An 18,499-nucleotide genomic window follows, 5' to 3' on the forward strand; every position below is an offset into this window, starting at 1 on the left:
AGAGAGAGAGAGAGAGAGAGAGAGAGAGAGAGAGAGAGAGAGAGAGAGAGAGAGAGAGAGGAAAGACAATGAGAAAGAGAAGCGTTTGAATTGAGTGTAAGATTAGGTTGGAGGAAAAAGTGTATTTTAATATGGACCAATGAAAATTGAACACTTGGGACCTGAATATTGAAAGTGATATGCTATTTTGCTAGTTACGAATTTGCCCTTTTGTGTGTGTAATAAAATGTTGAGAAAAGGGCATTTTGGGATGTTTGGCCAATTGATTAGTAATGGGTAGATAGTAGATATATATCAACTATCTACCCATTACTAGGAAATTGCCCAAACTTACTATTGTGCCCTTTCACTTTTTTTTCCTCCCTTACAAAAGGTTAATCATGTAATTAACAAATTCAATATTCACCTATGCCAATTGTATCTTTCTTATTGGTCCATTCCAACAACTTGTCCCAAACACCATTTTCATTTGTTTCTCTTTCTCCTTTTCTAATTTCTCCTTTTCTGATATAAACTTTTTCCATCTCTCTCTCATTTCTTCTGCTCTCTTCTCTCTCATCAAACCCTAAAAGTGTCTGGAAAAAAGCCACAGACCCCGCCACACTTAAACCCTTGGCCGACGACGAGAAGTGTCAGCCCTTCAACCACCGTCTTCGTAACTGTGGTCGGTATTCTCCTCCTTTCTTTCACAATTTTCTCTTTTCTCTTTTTAATTCGTTGGATTTGTTCAGTTTATGGATCTGATCATGTGTTGTTCTTGTGATTAATTTATTGTTTTTGGTTTGGGGATTTTTTTACTGCAAATTTGTTTGTTACGATCACTGAAAAACAATGGGTTTGTTAGTTGAAGTAAATTTTTGATGTTATTCTCATATCTGTTAGCTGTTCAATGGTCTGGATATGTTTATTGTTTGTTCAATAGTCTGGAGGCCATGTTTGAGTTTACATCATGACTTTAGGTGTTTTAGCGCCTTACTGTGGCATTTGTATTGGTAAGAAACAAATTTAATATATTTCCCTTCCTGTTAACCGATAATTCAATTTGAAAGTTTAATTGATCATACATATGGTTAGACTCATTTTAGTGTGCAATTATGCCATAGTACCTTAAACACTTTTAATTCCACATTCAGTGTTTCAAAATGTGTCATTTCTTCTAATATCTTTATCTAAGTGTTGTTAAAAACATGACTTTAATTGTTTGGTTTATGCAGGAACAAAATTGTTGAATCATGGGACTGTTTTGATTCTATGGTCTTTGTGTTAGCATTTGATTTCGAATCAGAGACTGTTTTGTTTCGATAGTTCATTGCAACATTTTAAATTGGTTCAGAATATAGTTACAACATTAGTTTTACTGTTTAAACACGGTAAGCTTTGTTTTTGCAGTTTTGACATAATCACAGTTTCGCTATAGATTCTAATTCTAAGCTGGTTTTGGTTTGACATAATTACCGTTTTGACATATTTACGGTTTCGACATAATTACGGCTTCACTATAGCTTATGATTCTCATGAAAATAATGTGTTTTCAAGGAAAGTTTATTACGTTGCAGGTTGCGGCAGCTGTCGTCGTGATCAAGGAAAGTTTATAATGTGTATTCGGGATTAAGTAGCCTCCAATCACCAAGTAATCATTTCTATACTGACTTACCGTGATAATATGAATCAATCGTGAATGGTTGTATCTAATCACCTATCCATTCCTTTTATATTAGGTATAAAATAGAGATTGAGGTTTTCATCTAATCACCTCCAAGGTGCTGTGTTTGAAAAACACCTAAATTATGGTGGTAACTGGCAGTTGTCCACCTCTCAACCAAACCCATACTTGTAGCAATTATATCAAAGGATTTTAATTACGACTGCGAATGAGCCGGTTAGAGTGCACGACTTAAAGTATGCTGGTTTCGATGTTGCGTCGAAGTTGTCAACTCTGAGGTCCGAACTTGCTAAGGCTGGTTCATCTGCAATTACCGTCTCTGCGCTTGATGAAATTGCGTGGCTGTTGAACTTGGTAATGCATCTTAACATCACCTATTAACTTGATGTATTGCTGATTGTTATTTGTATGCAATCACATATCATTGTAAAGCTTCATTCCGGGTATTTTCAAGCTGTTTAGGTCTAATATAAGTTGCTCATTGATTTCCTTGCTTCCTCTGCTTTTCTCTGTTGATGGTTTAATCAGTGAGAGTAACTTTTGACTTTTTCTTTGAAGAGAGGCAGCGATATCCCACATTCACCTGTCGTGTATGCATATTTGATTATGGAGATTGATGGAGCTAAATTATTTATCGGCAATTCAAAAGTTACTAAAGAGGTGGATGACCACTTGAAGAAAGCAAACATAGAGATCAGGCCATACAATTCAATTATATCAGAGATTGAAAAGTAATTATTGGAATACTCTTTTTTTGAATTTTTCTCGACCCTTCCATTTCTCATATCATTTAGTAGAAATGGCCAAGAATATTACATTAGATAGGCCGATGTGGCTTAAAATAGTAGCTGAAAGGAATGCAAGATTGTCATTTAAGGTGACCATTACCTTGACAGTGATTATTCACAATGTTTTTCCATATTTTGATATCTATATTTTGATAGATTTTGCATACTAAATATGCATTCATTTCTGTGTAGAATTCCTTTGGATTCAGTGCTTGAAGAGGATAGTCTTCCATAGAGTGTTTACTAACTTGTGAAGGAAGATGAATATTGTGGTGATATTAAGGTGGCTCTTACTTTTACACATGAGGTAATAATAATGCTGTAGAATATGTTTTTCTGTTACTTTTACTCATGTTTTGTGACTTTTTATAATTACTATTCACTTTTACACATGATGTAATAATAATGCTGTAGAATTTTTTTTTTTTACTTTTACTCATGTTTTGTGACTTTTTATAATTACTATTCAAATGTACTATTAATTATTAGTTGAAGAGAAATTATGAACAAGACTACAATGAAGAGGAGGAGAGCTCAGAGTTGTGGTGAATCAGCAAGAGATTTTTGAAGTGAATGAAGGATTTAAATATTTCCAAGATTCAGAATTACTTCTATAAAAAATAGTATCTATTGCTTGTAATTTTAGTCATTCTGTTTTCTGTGTGATGATCTCATAGTGTTCTGCTTTGATTTTCATTCTTTTTGGTGTAAACTATATTATGTTGAATAAGTGATATTTTATGCATATGTATGAATGACGGCATCGCATGGCTTACATGGATGATGAAAATCATATTTAATTATGGCATAAAAATTTGTAAAATGAGTATGGACAGATACAATAAATGTAGATATTTTTTCCCATATTTTGATCAATTGCAAAATTTAAACATTGATTAATGGCAATTATTATAAAACAGAAACTGATTAATAGTCATTATTATAATTTATTTATACATTTAAAAAATAATCTCTTTTGAGTAAAAACTTTACAGTGAACTAATCTCTTACTTTAAAGGTAGTGGTATTTTTCTATTTCACTTTTATGTTTGAACTCATTGTCACACTACAAACTCATTTAAAAAAAAATATTTGCAATTAGAGAAATAGAGACAAGAAGAGAACAATTACAATCAAAATAAAATAGAAAAGTAGAGATAAAAGTTGTGTTTATTTAACTTACTAATATTTTGTTAAAATCATAATGTAAATACTGTGTTTAATTTTGCATGTCCGCAATTTTATTATATTAATTTATAATTTATAGTTTTTATCATGTATCAAATTATTCTTATCATTAATTTATTATTACCAAAAGTATCAAATTATCAATTTTTTAAAATTTGTAGAAAATAAATTTTTTTTATTCAATTTAACAATATCATAAAGTGTTACGGGAATCAACTAAATCAGACAAAAATATCACAATTTTCACGGGACACTATCACCATAATCCCTTTTTTATTTTAGTTAATAAAATATTTTTAAATATTTATACTTATTAAAAATCCCTTTTTCTTAATTTTTATTTTAGACGTATTGATTTTATCATGTCGGTGATTTGCTACATATTTACTTTAAATATTTTTAGTTATTAGTGATTTTATAATAATTATATTATCACCAATAACCAAGTCTTATCAAATAATGTAAGGGTCTTCTATTAGAGGTGTATTAGGCTTAAAACTTTTATCTCATGTCTTTCTGGAATGTTCACATGTGACTATACCTTTAATGATTTTTTTTTTTAATTTTATTTACTCTTTAACCTATAATGATCCATATCCCTTTCTTTTAATTGTTATTGGACCGTTAATTATTAAATTATTTGGCCATATTTTGCTATTGTGTTCTTGACCTATCTTAAACTTTTTTTGTGAATCATTATTTTAACTTATAACCTAATTTTGCATACTACTAATATCTTATTAGTAAAACTTTTTTTAAATGGTTAATTTTCATTTTACATATGCAATTTGGTCAAACTTTTTTACTTCACATTTTTTCGTATCGTTCAAAAAATACAACACCATAAATAATGAACCCGGGCGACATAATAATATCTTAGTAAAATATAAAATAACTCACATTTTCCTTTTCCATGCATAGTAGAATTTGAACAAACTACTATTTCTGTGATCAGTTATTTCACGGGTCATTATCACCACATTACCTTTCTAATATTTGCAGTTATTAATTATTGTACTCTAAATTCTCAATAATGTAAATAATCATATTTAAAAAGTTTCTACATTATATATGAAAACACCTCTCAATCATAAATCAAATTAATTAACATATATAATTAGTCATCATTGTATACTCATTACACTTAATATTAATTTCACATTGACATGGACTTACAATAACCCTTAATTAAATTTTTATCGGCTTATTTTATGTTTTATTATTAATAATCAAAATAATATTATTTTGCGAATCACTATTATCACAATTTCTTTTTTATTTTAATCAACAAAATATTTGTAAATACCATAGTTATTAGTCATATTATTAAATGATCTAAATTATAAATGAACTTACCCGTGCGGCAGCACGGGTCTCTTACTAGTATATATATATATATATATATATATATATATATATATATATATATATATATATATATATATATATATATATATATATATATGAAGAGAAATATTCTACCGAGTAATTTATTTCGACTTACTCCACATCCCACATCCTCACCATTAGTTTTTTTCAATCAACTAATTAAAAATATAAAGTAATAAAATATGAGGAGAGAAAATTATTACTTATTATTTTTAATCATTAGCTTAAAAAGAATTAATAGTCAGGATGTCTAATACGTAGTAATAAGATACTCTTGAATTAAGAATATACCATATATATATATATATATATATATATATATATATATATATATATATATATATATATATATATATATATATATATATATATATATATATAGGGGCCATATCAAGTAGGAAAGGGGTCTTTATATGAGAGTGAGAGGAGTAATTATAGACCATTGGATCAAAATTTATGACTAAAATTAAATAGTGTTTTAAGTTATCACGTGAGTTTGTTTCTATCTATTTAATTGGGTTTTCTTTTAATAAAACTCTTTCTCTTCCCTACTCAAATTTTGCAATATTTTACTGATAACTACAACTTTTACTCTTCTTTACTAAAGTCTTGAACCTCTTCGCCTACTATCTGCTAAAGCTCTTTACCTACTACCTGCTACACTACTTTCATTTTGTTCCAATCTTCAACAATTTGGTAAGTTTATTTCCTTTCTCTCCATCTACTGTTTGCTTTAATATTTCAATATTAGTTGTTTTCTACTATTTGCGTAACTATTTCTACGATAGTGATATTCTGCTACTTATATGGTCATATATCTGTTTATACAAATAAAATGAAACAACACTTATTATTAAAAAAAAATATGCAGTATATACTACTTTTGAAATATAAATAGTTTGCTATGTGTTAAATTTAATATTTAAAAAATATTTAGTATCTACTGTTTTGAAATACAATTTATTTTTATTTGATATGTAGAGATGAATATATTCAAATTAATTTGAATTTTTTTTTGTTATTTTTTTATTGTTATTTATTTATTTGTTTATTGATTTTATTTACATGTATTTTTTACTTATTATAGGAATATTCGTATGGAAATGAGTGATGATAGAGTTGATTTAGCATCGGCATCAAAAAGTTTAGATGTTATAGAGAACATGTCAGAAGAGTGGATTCCTATATGTGAAGATGAATCCAAACCTATAATCGGTAAGATATTTGATTCTTTAGAAGAAGGAGAGAAATTTTATAAAATGTATGCACATTCTGTTGGATTTAGTGTGCGTAATTCATCTCAAACAAAGGATAAAAATGGGCTGAAATGGAAGTACTTTTTATGCTCAAAAGAAGGTTTTAAAGTAGAAAAACCGGTAACCTTGCATGGATTGGTTATTAGTGAAGATAGTTTGCCTAAAGTGAGAAAAAGAAAATTGACAAGGGAAGGATGCAATGCAAAAATTGCTTTTAGGAGGACAATAGATGGTAGATATGAAGTTGCAAAATTTTATGAAGGTCATACACATGCATTAGTCACACCTAGAAAGAAACAGCTCCTAAGATCAGCAAGGAGTCTTAACAATGCTCACAAGAAACTATTATTTTCTTGTAACAAAGCTAATGTGGGAACTTCCAAAGTTTATCAATTATTGAAAGAGCAAGTTGGGGGTTATGAAAATATAGGATGTACACAAAGAGATTTTCAAAACTATTCAAGAGATTTGAAAGAACTGATCAAAGACTCGGATGCACACATGTTCATTGATAATTTTAGAAGAAAACACGAGATGAACCATTCATTTTTCTATGACTATGCGGTTGATGATGAAGGTAGGCTGAAATATGTATTTTGGGCTGATAGTATTTGTCGAAAAAATTACTCTTTATTTGGAGATGTGATTTCATTTGACACAACATACAGTACAAACAAGTATAGAACATCGGTGTTACTTGACGAACCATGAAGGAAGAAACTTGTTATTTTTTAATATACTATTTTGGTGAGTTTTCTTGGTATGTTATGGCAAAGTAATATCATTAATGCAGATGAAAAGTTACAAGAGAGAGAAGAGGAGAGAGAAGAAAGATTCAACAAAACAAATAACAACTTGGTGAGAGAAAGAGGAGAGAGAAGAAAGATGAAAAATAATAATAGCTCCTTTAATAAACTTGAAACAGCACGTGACTCACTTATTTTTATATTATAATCTCCACCATCCATTATAATCCAAAAGTTAAAAGAGATCCTCTCACTCTCACATAAAAAAAACTTTCTCATTAGATATGGCCCCTATATATATATATATATATATATATATATATATATATATATATATATATATATATATATATATATATATATATATATATATATATAGGTTCTCTTGATTAAGCAACTATTGTTTGAATCATCAAGCACTTCAATCATTTGTGAATGGCCACTTCATATTATGATAAGCAATGAAGGTCTACTCAGATCAAACTAACGCCTTTGAATGGTCCACACGTCAAGCTTAAATTTCAAGTGGACATCAAGATAACTAAACAGGCACACCTATTCTGAACTATTCAACTGAATTGTCAACGCCTCATATCCTTACGTGCTTGCTTATATATGCATCATTCACCACAAAATACATTTCAATATTCAATTCCTTTTAAACTCTTTTTTTATCAAACTTGAACAAATTTCCTAATTTTTCAGCATCTATATGGCACAAGCACAACCCCGCAACCGTAGCAGAAGATGTTGTTGCTGCCTGTTCAGCTTAATTTGGAAGCTCCTCGTAGCAATAGTTTTCATCGTTGCTCTTATATTCCTTGTTTTGTTCCTTATCATCCAACCACGATCCTTCAAATTCAGTGTCAAAGAAGCCAAACTCACCCAATTCAACTACACCACCAACACCAACACCCTCCACTACAACCTCGTACTCAACTTCACGGCACATAACCCAAACAAAAAACTCAACATCTACTACGATGCAATTGAAGGACATGTATCCTACAAAAGAACCAGGTTTGCATCAACGGACGTAATAACGTGGTTAAATTCTTTCCGTCAATACACGAGAAGCTCGAGCCCTATGAGTGGTGTTTATTCTGGGCAACGTGTGATGGCTTTTGACCATGATCAGGTTTCTGATTTTCAACGTGATAAGAACGATGGAGTTTTTCATTTTGATGTGAAATTATACTTTACGATGAGGTTTAGGCTTGGGAATTTTATTTTTCCAGATATTAAGGGCAACATTAAATGTGGGATTGATGTTCCTTTTGCTTCTAATGGGACTAAGCTCATGAATTCATTTGAACCCACCACATGTGAAGTTAATTTTTAAATCACCTATTTGGATGAATTTTTGTGTTTGTGTTTTTTTTTTTCTTTTTGGTTATATTTTGGATTCATGAAAACATTTTCATAGATTGTGTAATTTTTTACCCATGTAGATACGAATTTAACCATGTAGATGCAGATATAATTCTGGATTATATACGTATTTCAACTGAATGATAAATTTAATTTTGGATATTATAGGTAGTTGAATGATAAATTCAACGGAGTTTATTTTTTAAACAATTATGTGATGGATGTGATGGATGAACTCGGTCTCTAATGTTTTTATTTACAGAAATTTAAATATGAAGGTGGAACTTTCAATTATTAATTTATTTTTTTTTACAAAAACAAACTTTATTTGCTTTCATTAATCAAATATAAAGTGATACAAGGAGGAATCTCATCAAACATATAATATCGAGTCCAAGAATTGGCCGCCTTGACTAAGGTATGGGCAACCATATTTATTTGATGTTTTATAAACTTAACATCGGCATTACATTTAAACCAACCAATAGGAGGCAGGCTCCAATTAACCAACTCCATGTTATCACCTTGTGTTTCCCTTAGATTTTGGGCTAAAAACCAATCTTGCCACTCATGGAAGGTTAGCTAACCAAGCTTAGATGCATCTTCTGTTAGAACAAGATTTGGTTCTGCTATATATCTCTGAGTTTTGATGATACAATGAGTATGTTTGTATGAACAATTTTGGTACTCTAATGTCTGTTGCTTTGAGCTTTTAACAAACAAGTTCTGAATCTGATGAAAGGTGTGGCCAACACATAAGAAGATACCAAGTTCCGCTTCTGCACTACACAAGTTCTGATGAACAGTAGCAAACCACTTTAGAAGACTCTGAAGTTGTGACTCTTATATGAAGTCTGAAGAAACCAATCTAAAGACCAAGTGCTTAAGACTCTGAAGACACTGATCTGAAGACTCTGAAGACTTGAAGCTCTGAAGATTTATGTTTCTAAAGACAAAGGGTACTGAAGACCAAGTGCTGAAGACTCAGAAGACTTAAAGTTCTGAAGACCCAAGGATTATTTTCTTTCTTCCAACTCATGCGGTCAGCCTCTGAAGATCAAGAAGAATATAAGATAACGATATGTAGTACATAGTGCGTGGCTCAAAATGAATGTTTAGCTCCACTGCCATGAAAAGGACGGACGCGTTGTACGATCTTGTCCCCCACTACGTTCAAGCCGCCAAACTTCTAGAGTTTCTAGATTTGCCCTCTAACGGGTATATTATTATATTGTCTATATAAAGACTTGAAGACTCAAAGAGGAAGCTGCTAATTCAAGATCATATACATTCTTGAAAGACTGTTCATAGCTTCATTCTCTTTAAAAGTCTAGAATCTGAAAAAATATCGTTTACATTCAGCTTGTGTAAAAGCATTTATTCAACTGTTGTTTGATTGTTTCTCAAGAGACCAGTTGGTCAGAATTTCTTGAGAAGTGTAAGATTAGTGTGTCTTAAAGTTTGTCCTCAAGAGACCAGTTGGTCAGAATTTCTTGAGAAGTTTAGGACTTATGCGTCTTAAAGATTGTATTGTGTTAGTCATTGACAGTTACCCTATGCAATGGTAATCAGTTTGGTTATAGTGGATTAAGACCTTGTTTGAGAGAGGCGAAATCACCTTGGTGGATGAACTAGATTAGCTTGATAATTTTCAAGTGAACTAGTATGAACACACCTTGTTCTTTCCTTCTTGTGATCTATTGTTATTATCAAGAGTGAAGTATTTGTTGTTTTAAAGAGGGGAGTTATTTTTTATAAAGCTTTGTTTTTAAAAACCCTATTCAAACTCCCCTTTCTAGTGTTTTTCACACCTTTAGTTTGCATCAGAGATACGGTTCTGAGTGGTGATAAAGAGTTTGAATCTTTATCAAGCACCTAACAGTGTTCAGTACCGATCCAGATTGTGTGTAAAACAATGGCTACTCCCACATGTACTCCTACCAACAATGTTACTATTGATAATAGGGATAGAGATTAGTATAGAGCTAAACCTCCTATGTTTGGTGGAGAAAAGTTTGACTATTAGAAGGATAGAATTGAAACTTATTTCATGGCATTTTAATTTGATCTTTGGGATCTGGTAGTTGAGGGCTACAGATATCCAGTAGATGTAATTGGTGTCAAGATTGCAAGAAGTGCAATGATAGATGACCAAAAGAAAGCTTACAAGTATAATTTCAAAGCTAGGTCTATTTTGTTATCTGTTAATTCTCATGTTGAGTATGAGAAGATCATTGATAATGAGACTGTTAAGTCCATATTTTATTCTCTTCAAATTACTCATGAAGGCAACACTCAAGTTAAGGAGATAAAGGCTCTGGCCCTAATCCAAAAATATGAAGCCTTCAAGATGGAAGAAGATGAATCTGTGGAAACGAGATTCCATATGCTTGTTGCAGGACTTAAGATTCTGGACAAAGGATATTCTACATCAGATCATGTTAAGAAGATTATCAGGAGTCTACTTAAGAAATGAAGACCAATAGTAACTACTTTGAAGCTCTCAAAGGATCTGAACAGCATCAGTCTTGAGGAACTGATTAGTTCTTTAAGAAGTCATGAGATTGAGCTTTAAGAAGATGAACCTCAGAAGAAAGAAGATGGGATTGAAGTCATATGTTACGAGTGCAAAGAACCTGGACACTACAAGTATGAATGTCCAAAGCTTAGGAAAGATAAGAAGCCTAAGAAAGTGTTCAAAGCCAAGAAGATTCTCATGGAAACATGGGATGATTCTGATTCAAAAGAGGAAGATTCTGATGAAGAACAGGTTAACGTTGCACTCATGGTTGAAGCCAACACAAGTGGAGGTATCTTAGAGAGTGAACTGACAACTGATGATGAGTCAAACTCTGATGATCAAGAAGAATGGTTGCTTACGACACACGAAGGAAGAAAGGCATATGTTCCAAGATTTGGAACTTAAGCCTGCAGACGCTGTTGGTTTCACAGGTAATCAGAAAGGCAAGATTATCGGCTCTGAAACCATAGGTAATAAAGGGTTTATTGTTAGGATACTGTAAAAGCTCAAAATGCTACATAATCTATAACACAGAAACACAGATTGTGGGAGAATTGAAATTATTTCTGGGAATTCAAATTGATTAAAGACTGGAGGATACTTACATTCATCAGAGTAAGTACACTAAAGAACTTCGGAAGAAATTCAATATGCTAGATTGCAAGTTAGCTAAGACTCTAACGCATCTAACATGCATTCTGAAGAAAGAAGAGGTAATTAGAAAGGTATGTCAGAAGCTATATCGTGGTATGATAGGCTCCCTTCTATATCTATCTGCTTCTAGACCTGGTATTTTATTTAGTGTTCATTTGTGTGCTAGATTTCAATCTGATCATAGAGAATCTCATTTAACCGCTGTTAAGAGGATTCTGAGGTATCTAAAAGGAACAACTAACCTTTGCTTGATGTATGAGAAAACATTCGAGTATACTCGTTATGGTTTCTGTGGTGCAGATTATGCTGGAGACAGATTAGAAAGTAAGAGCACTTCTGGAAATTGTCAATTTCTAGGAAACAACCTGATCTCATGGTCAAGCAAGAGGCAATCAACAATTACTCTTTCAATAGCAGAAGCATAATACATCTCAGCTTCTCTGTGCAGCACTCAGATGCTATGGATGAAGAGTCAGTTGGAGGATTATCAAATTTATGAGAGTAACATCCCTATGTTTTGTGATAATACTGCTACTATTTGTTTAAGTAGAACTCTTATCTTGAATTCTAGGGCAAAACACATAGAGATAAAACATCATTTTATCAGAGACTATGTTCAGAAAGGGATTCTGGTTTTAAAATTCATAGGTAGAGAGCATCAATGGGATGATATCTTTACAAAACCCTTAGCTGAAGATAGATTTCTATTCATTTTGAAGCATCTAAAAATGCACTATTTTCCAGAATAAGATCTCATCAGAATTGAATGTGTTGATTCATAGTCAAAAGAAATGAGATTCTGACTTAAATAAAACATTTTTTTCTTTATTCAAAACCCCAGTCATCAGAAGATGTTTCAGTCAGAAACGTCTCTGATCAGATGGAGATCATCTGATCTTCCATATTCTGAGAATATTAAAACGTGTCACTCAGGCATGTTTAGTGTGTGTAGCCTTGGTTATGCTAATCATTAAATCTACCTAGTGCCACTCGAGTAGTGTGTTTTATTTTCTTGGAATGGATTAAAATCAAAATTAAGACTATCGCTTATTACCTTTAATGATTATGCTTTTTATGTTTTCTCTCTCTTCCCAAAATACTCTATACAGTTCACACACAACCTCACTTTTCACTTCCACACGCTTTCGTTAGAAACCCTAAACCTTGTGCTCCCAACTGTTCATCCGCTCTTCAAAGTGTTCTTTATCTTCTTCATCAAGTTCTTCAATTTCTTCAACAACATCATCATGAACACTCAACAGCAAGAGGTAGTCAAGTTTTCTCAACAGTTCGAGAGAAGCTTAAAGCCGTCTAGGTCTGTAACTTTAATCGTTGCTCCGTCAACATCAACTGTTTCTTCGTCAACTGCTCATCCCAGTTCTTCAAATACTCTAGTTATTTATGAAAATCACATTACAAGAAGAAAAGCACAGGTTCATTGTATCACATCTCCTGAAGATTTAAAGGTTCTTTGTGAATTTTTAGTTGACTTTCCAAATCTTTCTACATAACTGTAGCAACCTGCCTTAAAATTTACGTTTAAATGAGTCGCCACCCACTATTTGTTTTATAGTCAAGTGAGAAACCCTTTACAAAAATGAGAGATTTTGGGTAAGTAGGTAAATTAGGAAAAGGGAAGGTGTTAGACACCCTTTGCCTCCCTTGTACTAAAGGGGACCCATTTAGCCTTCAGGTATTTTATAAAAAGTTTTTTTTATAATTGTTGATTAATAAATTAAAAAATAGGCCTGGCCAAAAGGGTAAAATCCCAAAGGTAGGTTTTGCTAGGGTCAATGTCAGATCGAGACAACAATGACCAAAGGCCAAAAACCGTGTATAGCAAAAATAAAATGAGATAAGGCCATTGTCAAATAGAGACAATAATGGCCAAAGGCCAAAGGTCGAGTATAGAAAAAATAAGATAGGGTCATTGTCAGATCGAGACAATAATGGCCAAAGGCCAAAAGATGTTTAAACTAAATTGTAGCAACAATACAATATGGGGGAAAAGGGAAGGCCTCGTGTATCATCATTGGCCAAAAAACATTTTTTTAAAGGGGGCCTCATGTTAAATCATTGGCCAAAACAATGATTTTAAAACAAAAGCAGGCCTCAGATAACGTCATTGGCCAAAAAGGTTTTTGGAAGAGAAAAGGGCCTCATAACAATCATTGGCCAAAAGTTTTGAAAAGAAAAGGTTTTAAATAAGGGAGGCCTCATAGATTAATCATCGGCCAACAGTTTGTTTTTGATTTGAGTTGAGGGATTTGTCGGTCGTTGTCAGTTAATCGACAACGACAGGTTAGGTTTGTTCTAGACAACCCTAAGACAAACCCTCAGAGGGAGAAGAGAAGCCTAGATTAAAATGTGTGTATGTGTGTTGGAAATTTGTGAAAATTGTACGTGAAAGTGAAAAAGAGGTCCCTTTTAGGGTTGCCAAGACCCCTTTTATAGAGATGGAAATTAGGTTAAAAATCCATAAAAGGAAATAACCCATATCCAAAAGCCCAAAAATCCATCTTGATCTCCAAGATTATGAACAAACTCTTTAAACCAAAGCAAACGATAGCATCCTTCCGTATCGCCTGAACCAAGTCAACATCAAAGAATTTCTCTTTTATCTGGCGAAGAAGACTCTGGATAGGAAACTCTACAACTTTTTCACCAGAATCTGTCGAGGATATCCCACTCTTACTAGACGAACTACTCCTTGCACTCATCATGGCTTTGAGAAAGCCAGCAGAATTCGTGGCCTTGAGGTTTTCCAATTCAGCTGGAGAAGAGAGTGAAGGATTATTGGTCGAAACTGTCGCATGTATTGTAACCTTCCCAAAGGGTTGGTTTTTTTCCTTTTCAGATTCGAGTTGACTAGAAGCTTCATCCCTGGTTTTATTTTTATCCATAGAATCAGCTCTTTCGCTCCCTGCAGATTGTTCATCACCTTCATCAATGTTGGATATTTGAGGGTTGTCCTCCATGTAGACATCTAGGTCTATATGGGGAATTTCTAGAGATGAATCATTTGAAGGTTGTCTTTGACATGTTTAGAATTTGGAGAATTTTTCAGAGCATCATCACTTGCAGTTTCTAAAGTGATAGGAGGATTGGTTTGTGAAGTCTGTTTTGGAGATACTGCGAAAAATCATCAAGTCCTCAATCAGATCTTTTGAAGGAAAACTTTGTTAAATGAAACAGAGAAACACAGGTACATACCAGGAGGATTTTCAAATAAAGGGATGTCGTTCGAAGGAATATTTATTTTGAGATTAGAGGTGGCAGTGCCTGCATCATCCTACACATACAGAAAAGATTAGCTCGAGTCAAAAGTCAATATGAAACTTGTAGTAAAATAATAAAGTAAGTTCCTACCTTGGTAAGAATATTATTTGGGCTAGAGTTGTGGCTTTCGACGATGGGGATGTTCCCAACAAGCTTTTGAGGCTGTTCGTCAGATGATTTTTTACCACTCGAAGTTGTAGGCTTCAAAGTCCCAAATCCTTCTCTTGAACCGAAGTAGTGATGGCTCTCTTCCTTTTCTTGATCACCAATTTTGTGTGAGGAGGAGACTTATCCTCACCGTCTAATTCAATTGTGATGCTTTCAGGGGTAGTTTTCCTCTTTTTTGGAGTTGGTGGTGGCTTTTGAGTATTCTGAAAGGAAATATGTTAGAATTGCGTAAAAAGTAAAGTTTTGCAAGCCAGGAGAAGAATGGTTACCACATTTTTTGGTTTGGTGATGTTGCTATAATCTTCACAAGTCTTCTTATCCTTCGAAAGAACATCATACTTTCAAGTGTTGGCAGCAGGTTCCTTGATATTCTGTCTTCGACCAAGAGCAGTAATCAAGACAAAAAAAGTTAGTATAAAGAGAAAAAAGGGGTAAAAATCAATCGAAAGGTTTCTCCAGTTCCAAACCTTCGGGTATTGGAGTTAGAATACGAACGTGTTCGAGGCGAATATGAAGATATCCTTTGAAACTTCCCAAGGTATGCTTAGTCAGAAGCATTCGTTCGACACATTTTTTAGATTCTTCACAAAGAATTTTTGGGACATTCCCACAAACAAACTAGTCCGGAAAAGGGGGGCTTAAAGCCACACCAAAATCAGCACTGTGTAGTGAAGGGAATTTTGGAAGATACATTTTGAAAGTCATCTCATAACGTTGTTCAGGACGAACGTATGAGGGTAATTTCAGTTTATCCAGCTTTTAAGAAACTTTTTCGCGTAAAGTAAACGCTGCCTCACTAACGGTCCGACTAAGATCACTAGGCCTATAAGTAGTTTCAAAGAACTTTTGGAATGCTTGTATTTCTTTAATATGTGTCGAAGTACCTTTTTGGAAACGCTCCTGCGTAGAAGCAAAAGCTGCAGTCAGTTCGCGCGAAAGACCATGAACATCAAAGATTTGTTGGTTGTAGTAGTCATCCCACCATTTGTGAAATTCCATGATGGTGTAGAATGAAGGTTCGACGGAGATAGGAGTAAGGGAGGTGACACCAATGTATCTGGCAGTTTTTGATTCGAAGTTCTCTTCGTTCGAATACATGGTGTGTAAACACATATGACTTTTCTTGTCATACAAACATATGGGTTTAAATTGAACAAGCCCAAAATGTCTCGAGACAAGATTTGGTTGGTAGCTGAGAAGACCATAATGGCTCTTTGTTATCCGCAGTCGGTGAGATAGCATTTTAGGAGTCGGGAATGCTTCCCAAATAGCCATCAATTCAGCATGTTGATTTGGAGAGGAAGTAGGAAATTCTCATGTAAACCATTCAGGGCCTACTTTCCTTTTGACGAATGGAGCCATCGAAGGGCTAAAACGATAACGTTTAGAAAACATCATTATATAGGCTCGAAACGCCTCTGGCAGTTGACCTCCTTCTTCTTGGGGAGTTAAGTGGGTTAGCCTTGTCCCCTCGACTGCCCAGTTCTTGATGGTTGCATCATCTTCGTCAACCAGTCCTTTCTTCGGGAGAACGATTTCGAAAGCGGCATTAAGCCATAATTGTAACATCCAGAAGGGCCCAGCAAAAAGCAAAGAAGTCCCAGCTTCGTATGCCTTTAAGAAATCAACAGATTCGCCAAGGCATTCGTAAAGACACCCTAGAATCATTTGGCTCAAATCCAATTTTTTTCCAGAATTGAGTTGGTTCACCATGGCAAGATACCTCTTCGCCACTTGAAGAGACCTCGAGTAGAAGACACACCTCGAGAGCCGGAGCGCCGAGAACGCGATATGCTCTTCGTCAGAAACTTCATCGTTATCTTTGTTGTGGTGTTTTATAGTGAAAATAGTATAAGTGGTTTTACTTTCACCAAACTTGATGGTATCAGTATCCATATAGTTGGGGTCGGAGTCTACCCTAATTGGTCGAAGCCCTGTAATAGCAACTATATCGAATAGGGTGGGGGTAACCATCCCACATGGGAGATGGAAGGTGTTGTGAGTTGCGTCCCAGAAATATAAAGACGTAACCAGCATAGTTTGGTTGTACTCTAACCCAATTTCCGAAAATTAGATCAGGTCGTAAAGCCTTAATTCCTTCCATAATGGGGCTTTCTTGGATTCGACCTTAGCTAATCAGGCGTAGTAAGGTTCAAGATCTTTCGCTAGAGGGATGGCCCTAAATACCCTAGGGGTATTAGTCATATACTCTAATCTGATGGTCTCTTGGGCTATAGAAGTCCCAGTCGAAGAACCAGCAGCGTCTTTGTTCTCAACAAATAGCAGTTTACCATTATCATCTAGTTTGTTTTTACTAGCTAGAGGCCTAGTCTTATGATAAGCAGGAAAAAAGTCAATTTGCAAGTGTACATCACAACCAGGAAGAGGACCCATGAATGCATGCGTTTTTCCAGCAATTTCAAAAGGAATTATTGCTTGAGAAGCGTAAATGGTGCATTTTCCCTTTAAGTAAGGTTCTTGAATGTACTCATGGTTTCCAACAAGTACAGGGCGCTTAAGCTTTAGAACTGGTTGAGAAGCTTCCACGGTTTGCAGTTGTTGGGCTTGTTCATGTGAGGAAACCATTGATGAAGAGATTTATTTGAAGAATATGATGAAAGTTTGAAGGGTTTTTAGTGTGCCTCAGAGAAAGAGAAAAAGCGTGATGGTGAAATAAATGGAAAAATTACATAAGTGACTAAGGTCACTATTTAAAGGGTTAGAATCTAGCCCCTTCAAATTTCTAATTAATTTATTAAATGAAGTAAGTGGGGCACGTGCCCATAAATGATTGGTCTGCCAGGCGGTTTCACAGTTAATGGCCTCACTCCTAGTTCCTAGGAGTAATGATTAAATGTAATGGCGCATGGTTTTGAGAAGACATTTTGAAAGAAAGGTCATAATGAGTCTGACGCCATTTAGAATCTTGGAACCCAAGAGTTTTTGAAATGTCGAAAAATAAAAGTATCAAGAAATGCCTATTTCTACTTGTTTTTCGAAATAGACATTTATTGGGGGCAATTTGTTAGCTGAAGATTTTGACATGATGTCTATGTTCTTCGAAGTCATATGTCTCGAAGAAAGAATGGCTTTGAATAGCTATTTCTAGAATTACTATATGTCAGAATTATTTTCTAGTCGAAGTAAGGTATTAAATGGATTATCTTCGAAGTCTAAGGAATAAAAGACTTAGGATATTCTGACATTTTTTTTAAAGACACGTTATTTCGCGTTGAAGAGTTTCGAACGGGAATATTTGAATTTTAAAATGTTTCGTTTGAATCAAAAGGACGCGTGGAACTCCAGGAATTCGAAGTGCATGCAACGTGGCGCCTCATTAGATTAAGACCGTTAGGGTCGAATTAGTATAAATAAGGATCGTAGTGGTAGGTGTTGCACCCCAAAATTTGCCCATCTTAATTTATTTATAACTGGCTTATGTTTCTCATTCATCCGCATCTTTCCATAGGTCATCC

At 33.9% G+C, this 18,499-nt stretch overlaps 3 protein-coding genes across 3 annotated transcripts; all 3 read left to right on the forward strand.

Moving 5' to 3' along the window:
* The first annotated feature begins 6,131 nt into the window (after positions 1–6,131).
* On the forward strand, positions 6,132–6,995 carry LOC131661002 (protein FAR1-RELATED SEQUENCE 5-like). Its single transcript, XM_058930394.1, has one exon. The coding sequence runs from the start codon at positions 6,132–6,134 to the stop codon at positions 6,993–6,995; it is 864 nt and encodes a 287-aa protein (XP_058786377.1).
* Positions 6,996–7,670: 675 nt separating this feature from the next.
* LOC131621105 (NDR1/HIN1-like protein 10) lies at positions 7,671–9,665 on the forward strand. Its single transcript, XM_058892324.1, has one exon. It carries the CDS (start codon positions 7,743–7,745, stop codon positions 8,370–8,372), a length of 630 nt encoding a protein of 209 aa, XP_058748307.1. The 5' UTR covers positions 7,671–7,742; the 3' UTR covers positions 8,373–9,665.
* A 2,006-nt stretch (positions 9,666–11,671) lies between these two features.
* Positions 11,672–12,001, forward strand: LOC131661009 (uncharacterized mitochondrial protein AtMg00810-like). Its single transcript, XM_058930404.1, has one exon. It carries the CDS (start codon positions 11,672–11,674, stop codon positions 11,999–12,001), a length of 330 nt encoding a protein of 109 aa, XP_058786387.1.
* Positions 12,002–18,499: the final 6,498 nt, after the last annotated feature.

The sequence above is a fragment of the Vicia villosa genome, linkage group LG1, assembly GCF_029867415.1.
Source record: "Vicia villosa cultivar HV-30 ecotype Madison, WI linkage group LG1, Vvil1.0, whole genome shotgun sequence".
Taxonomy (NCBI): Eukaryota; Viridiplantae; Streptophyta; class Magnoliopsida; order Fabales; family Fabaceae; genus Vicia; species Vicia villosa.

What these genes read in the sequence shown, in the direction of transcription:
- LOC131621105 (XM_058892324.1), top strand. Translation starts at nt 7,743, where the DNA reads ATGGCACAAGCACAACCCCGCAACCGTAGCAGAAGATGTTGTTGCTGC.
- LOC131661009 (XM_058930404.1), top strand. Translation starts at nt 11,672, where the DNA reads ATGATAGGCTCCCTTCTATATCTATCTGCTTCTAGACCTGGTATTTTA.
- LOC131661002 (XM_058930394.1), top strand. Translation starts at nt 6,132, where the DNA reads ATGAGTGATGATAGAGTTGATTTAGCATCGGCATCAAAAAGTTTAGAT.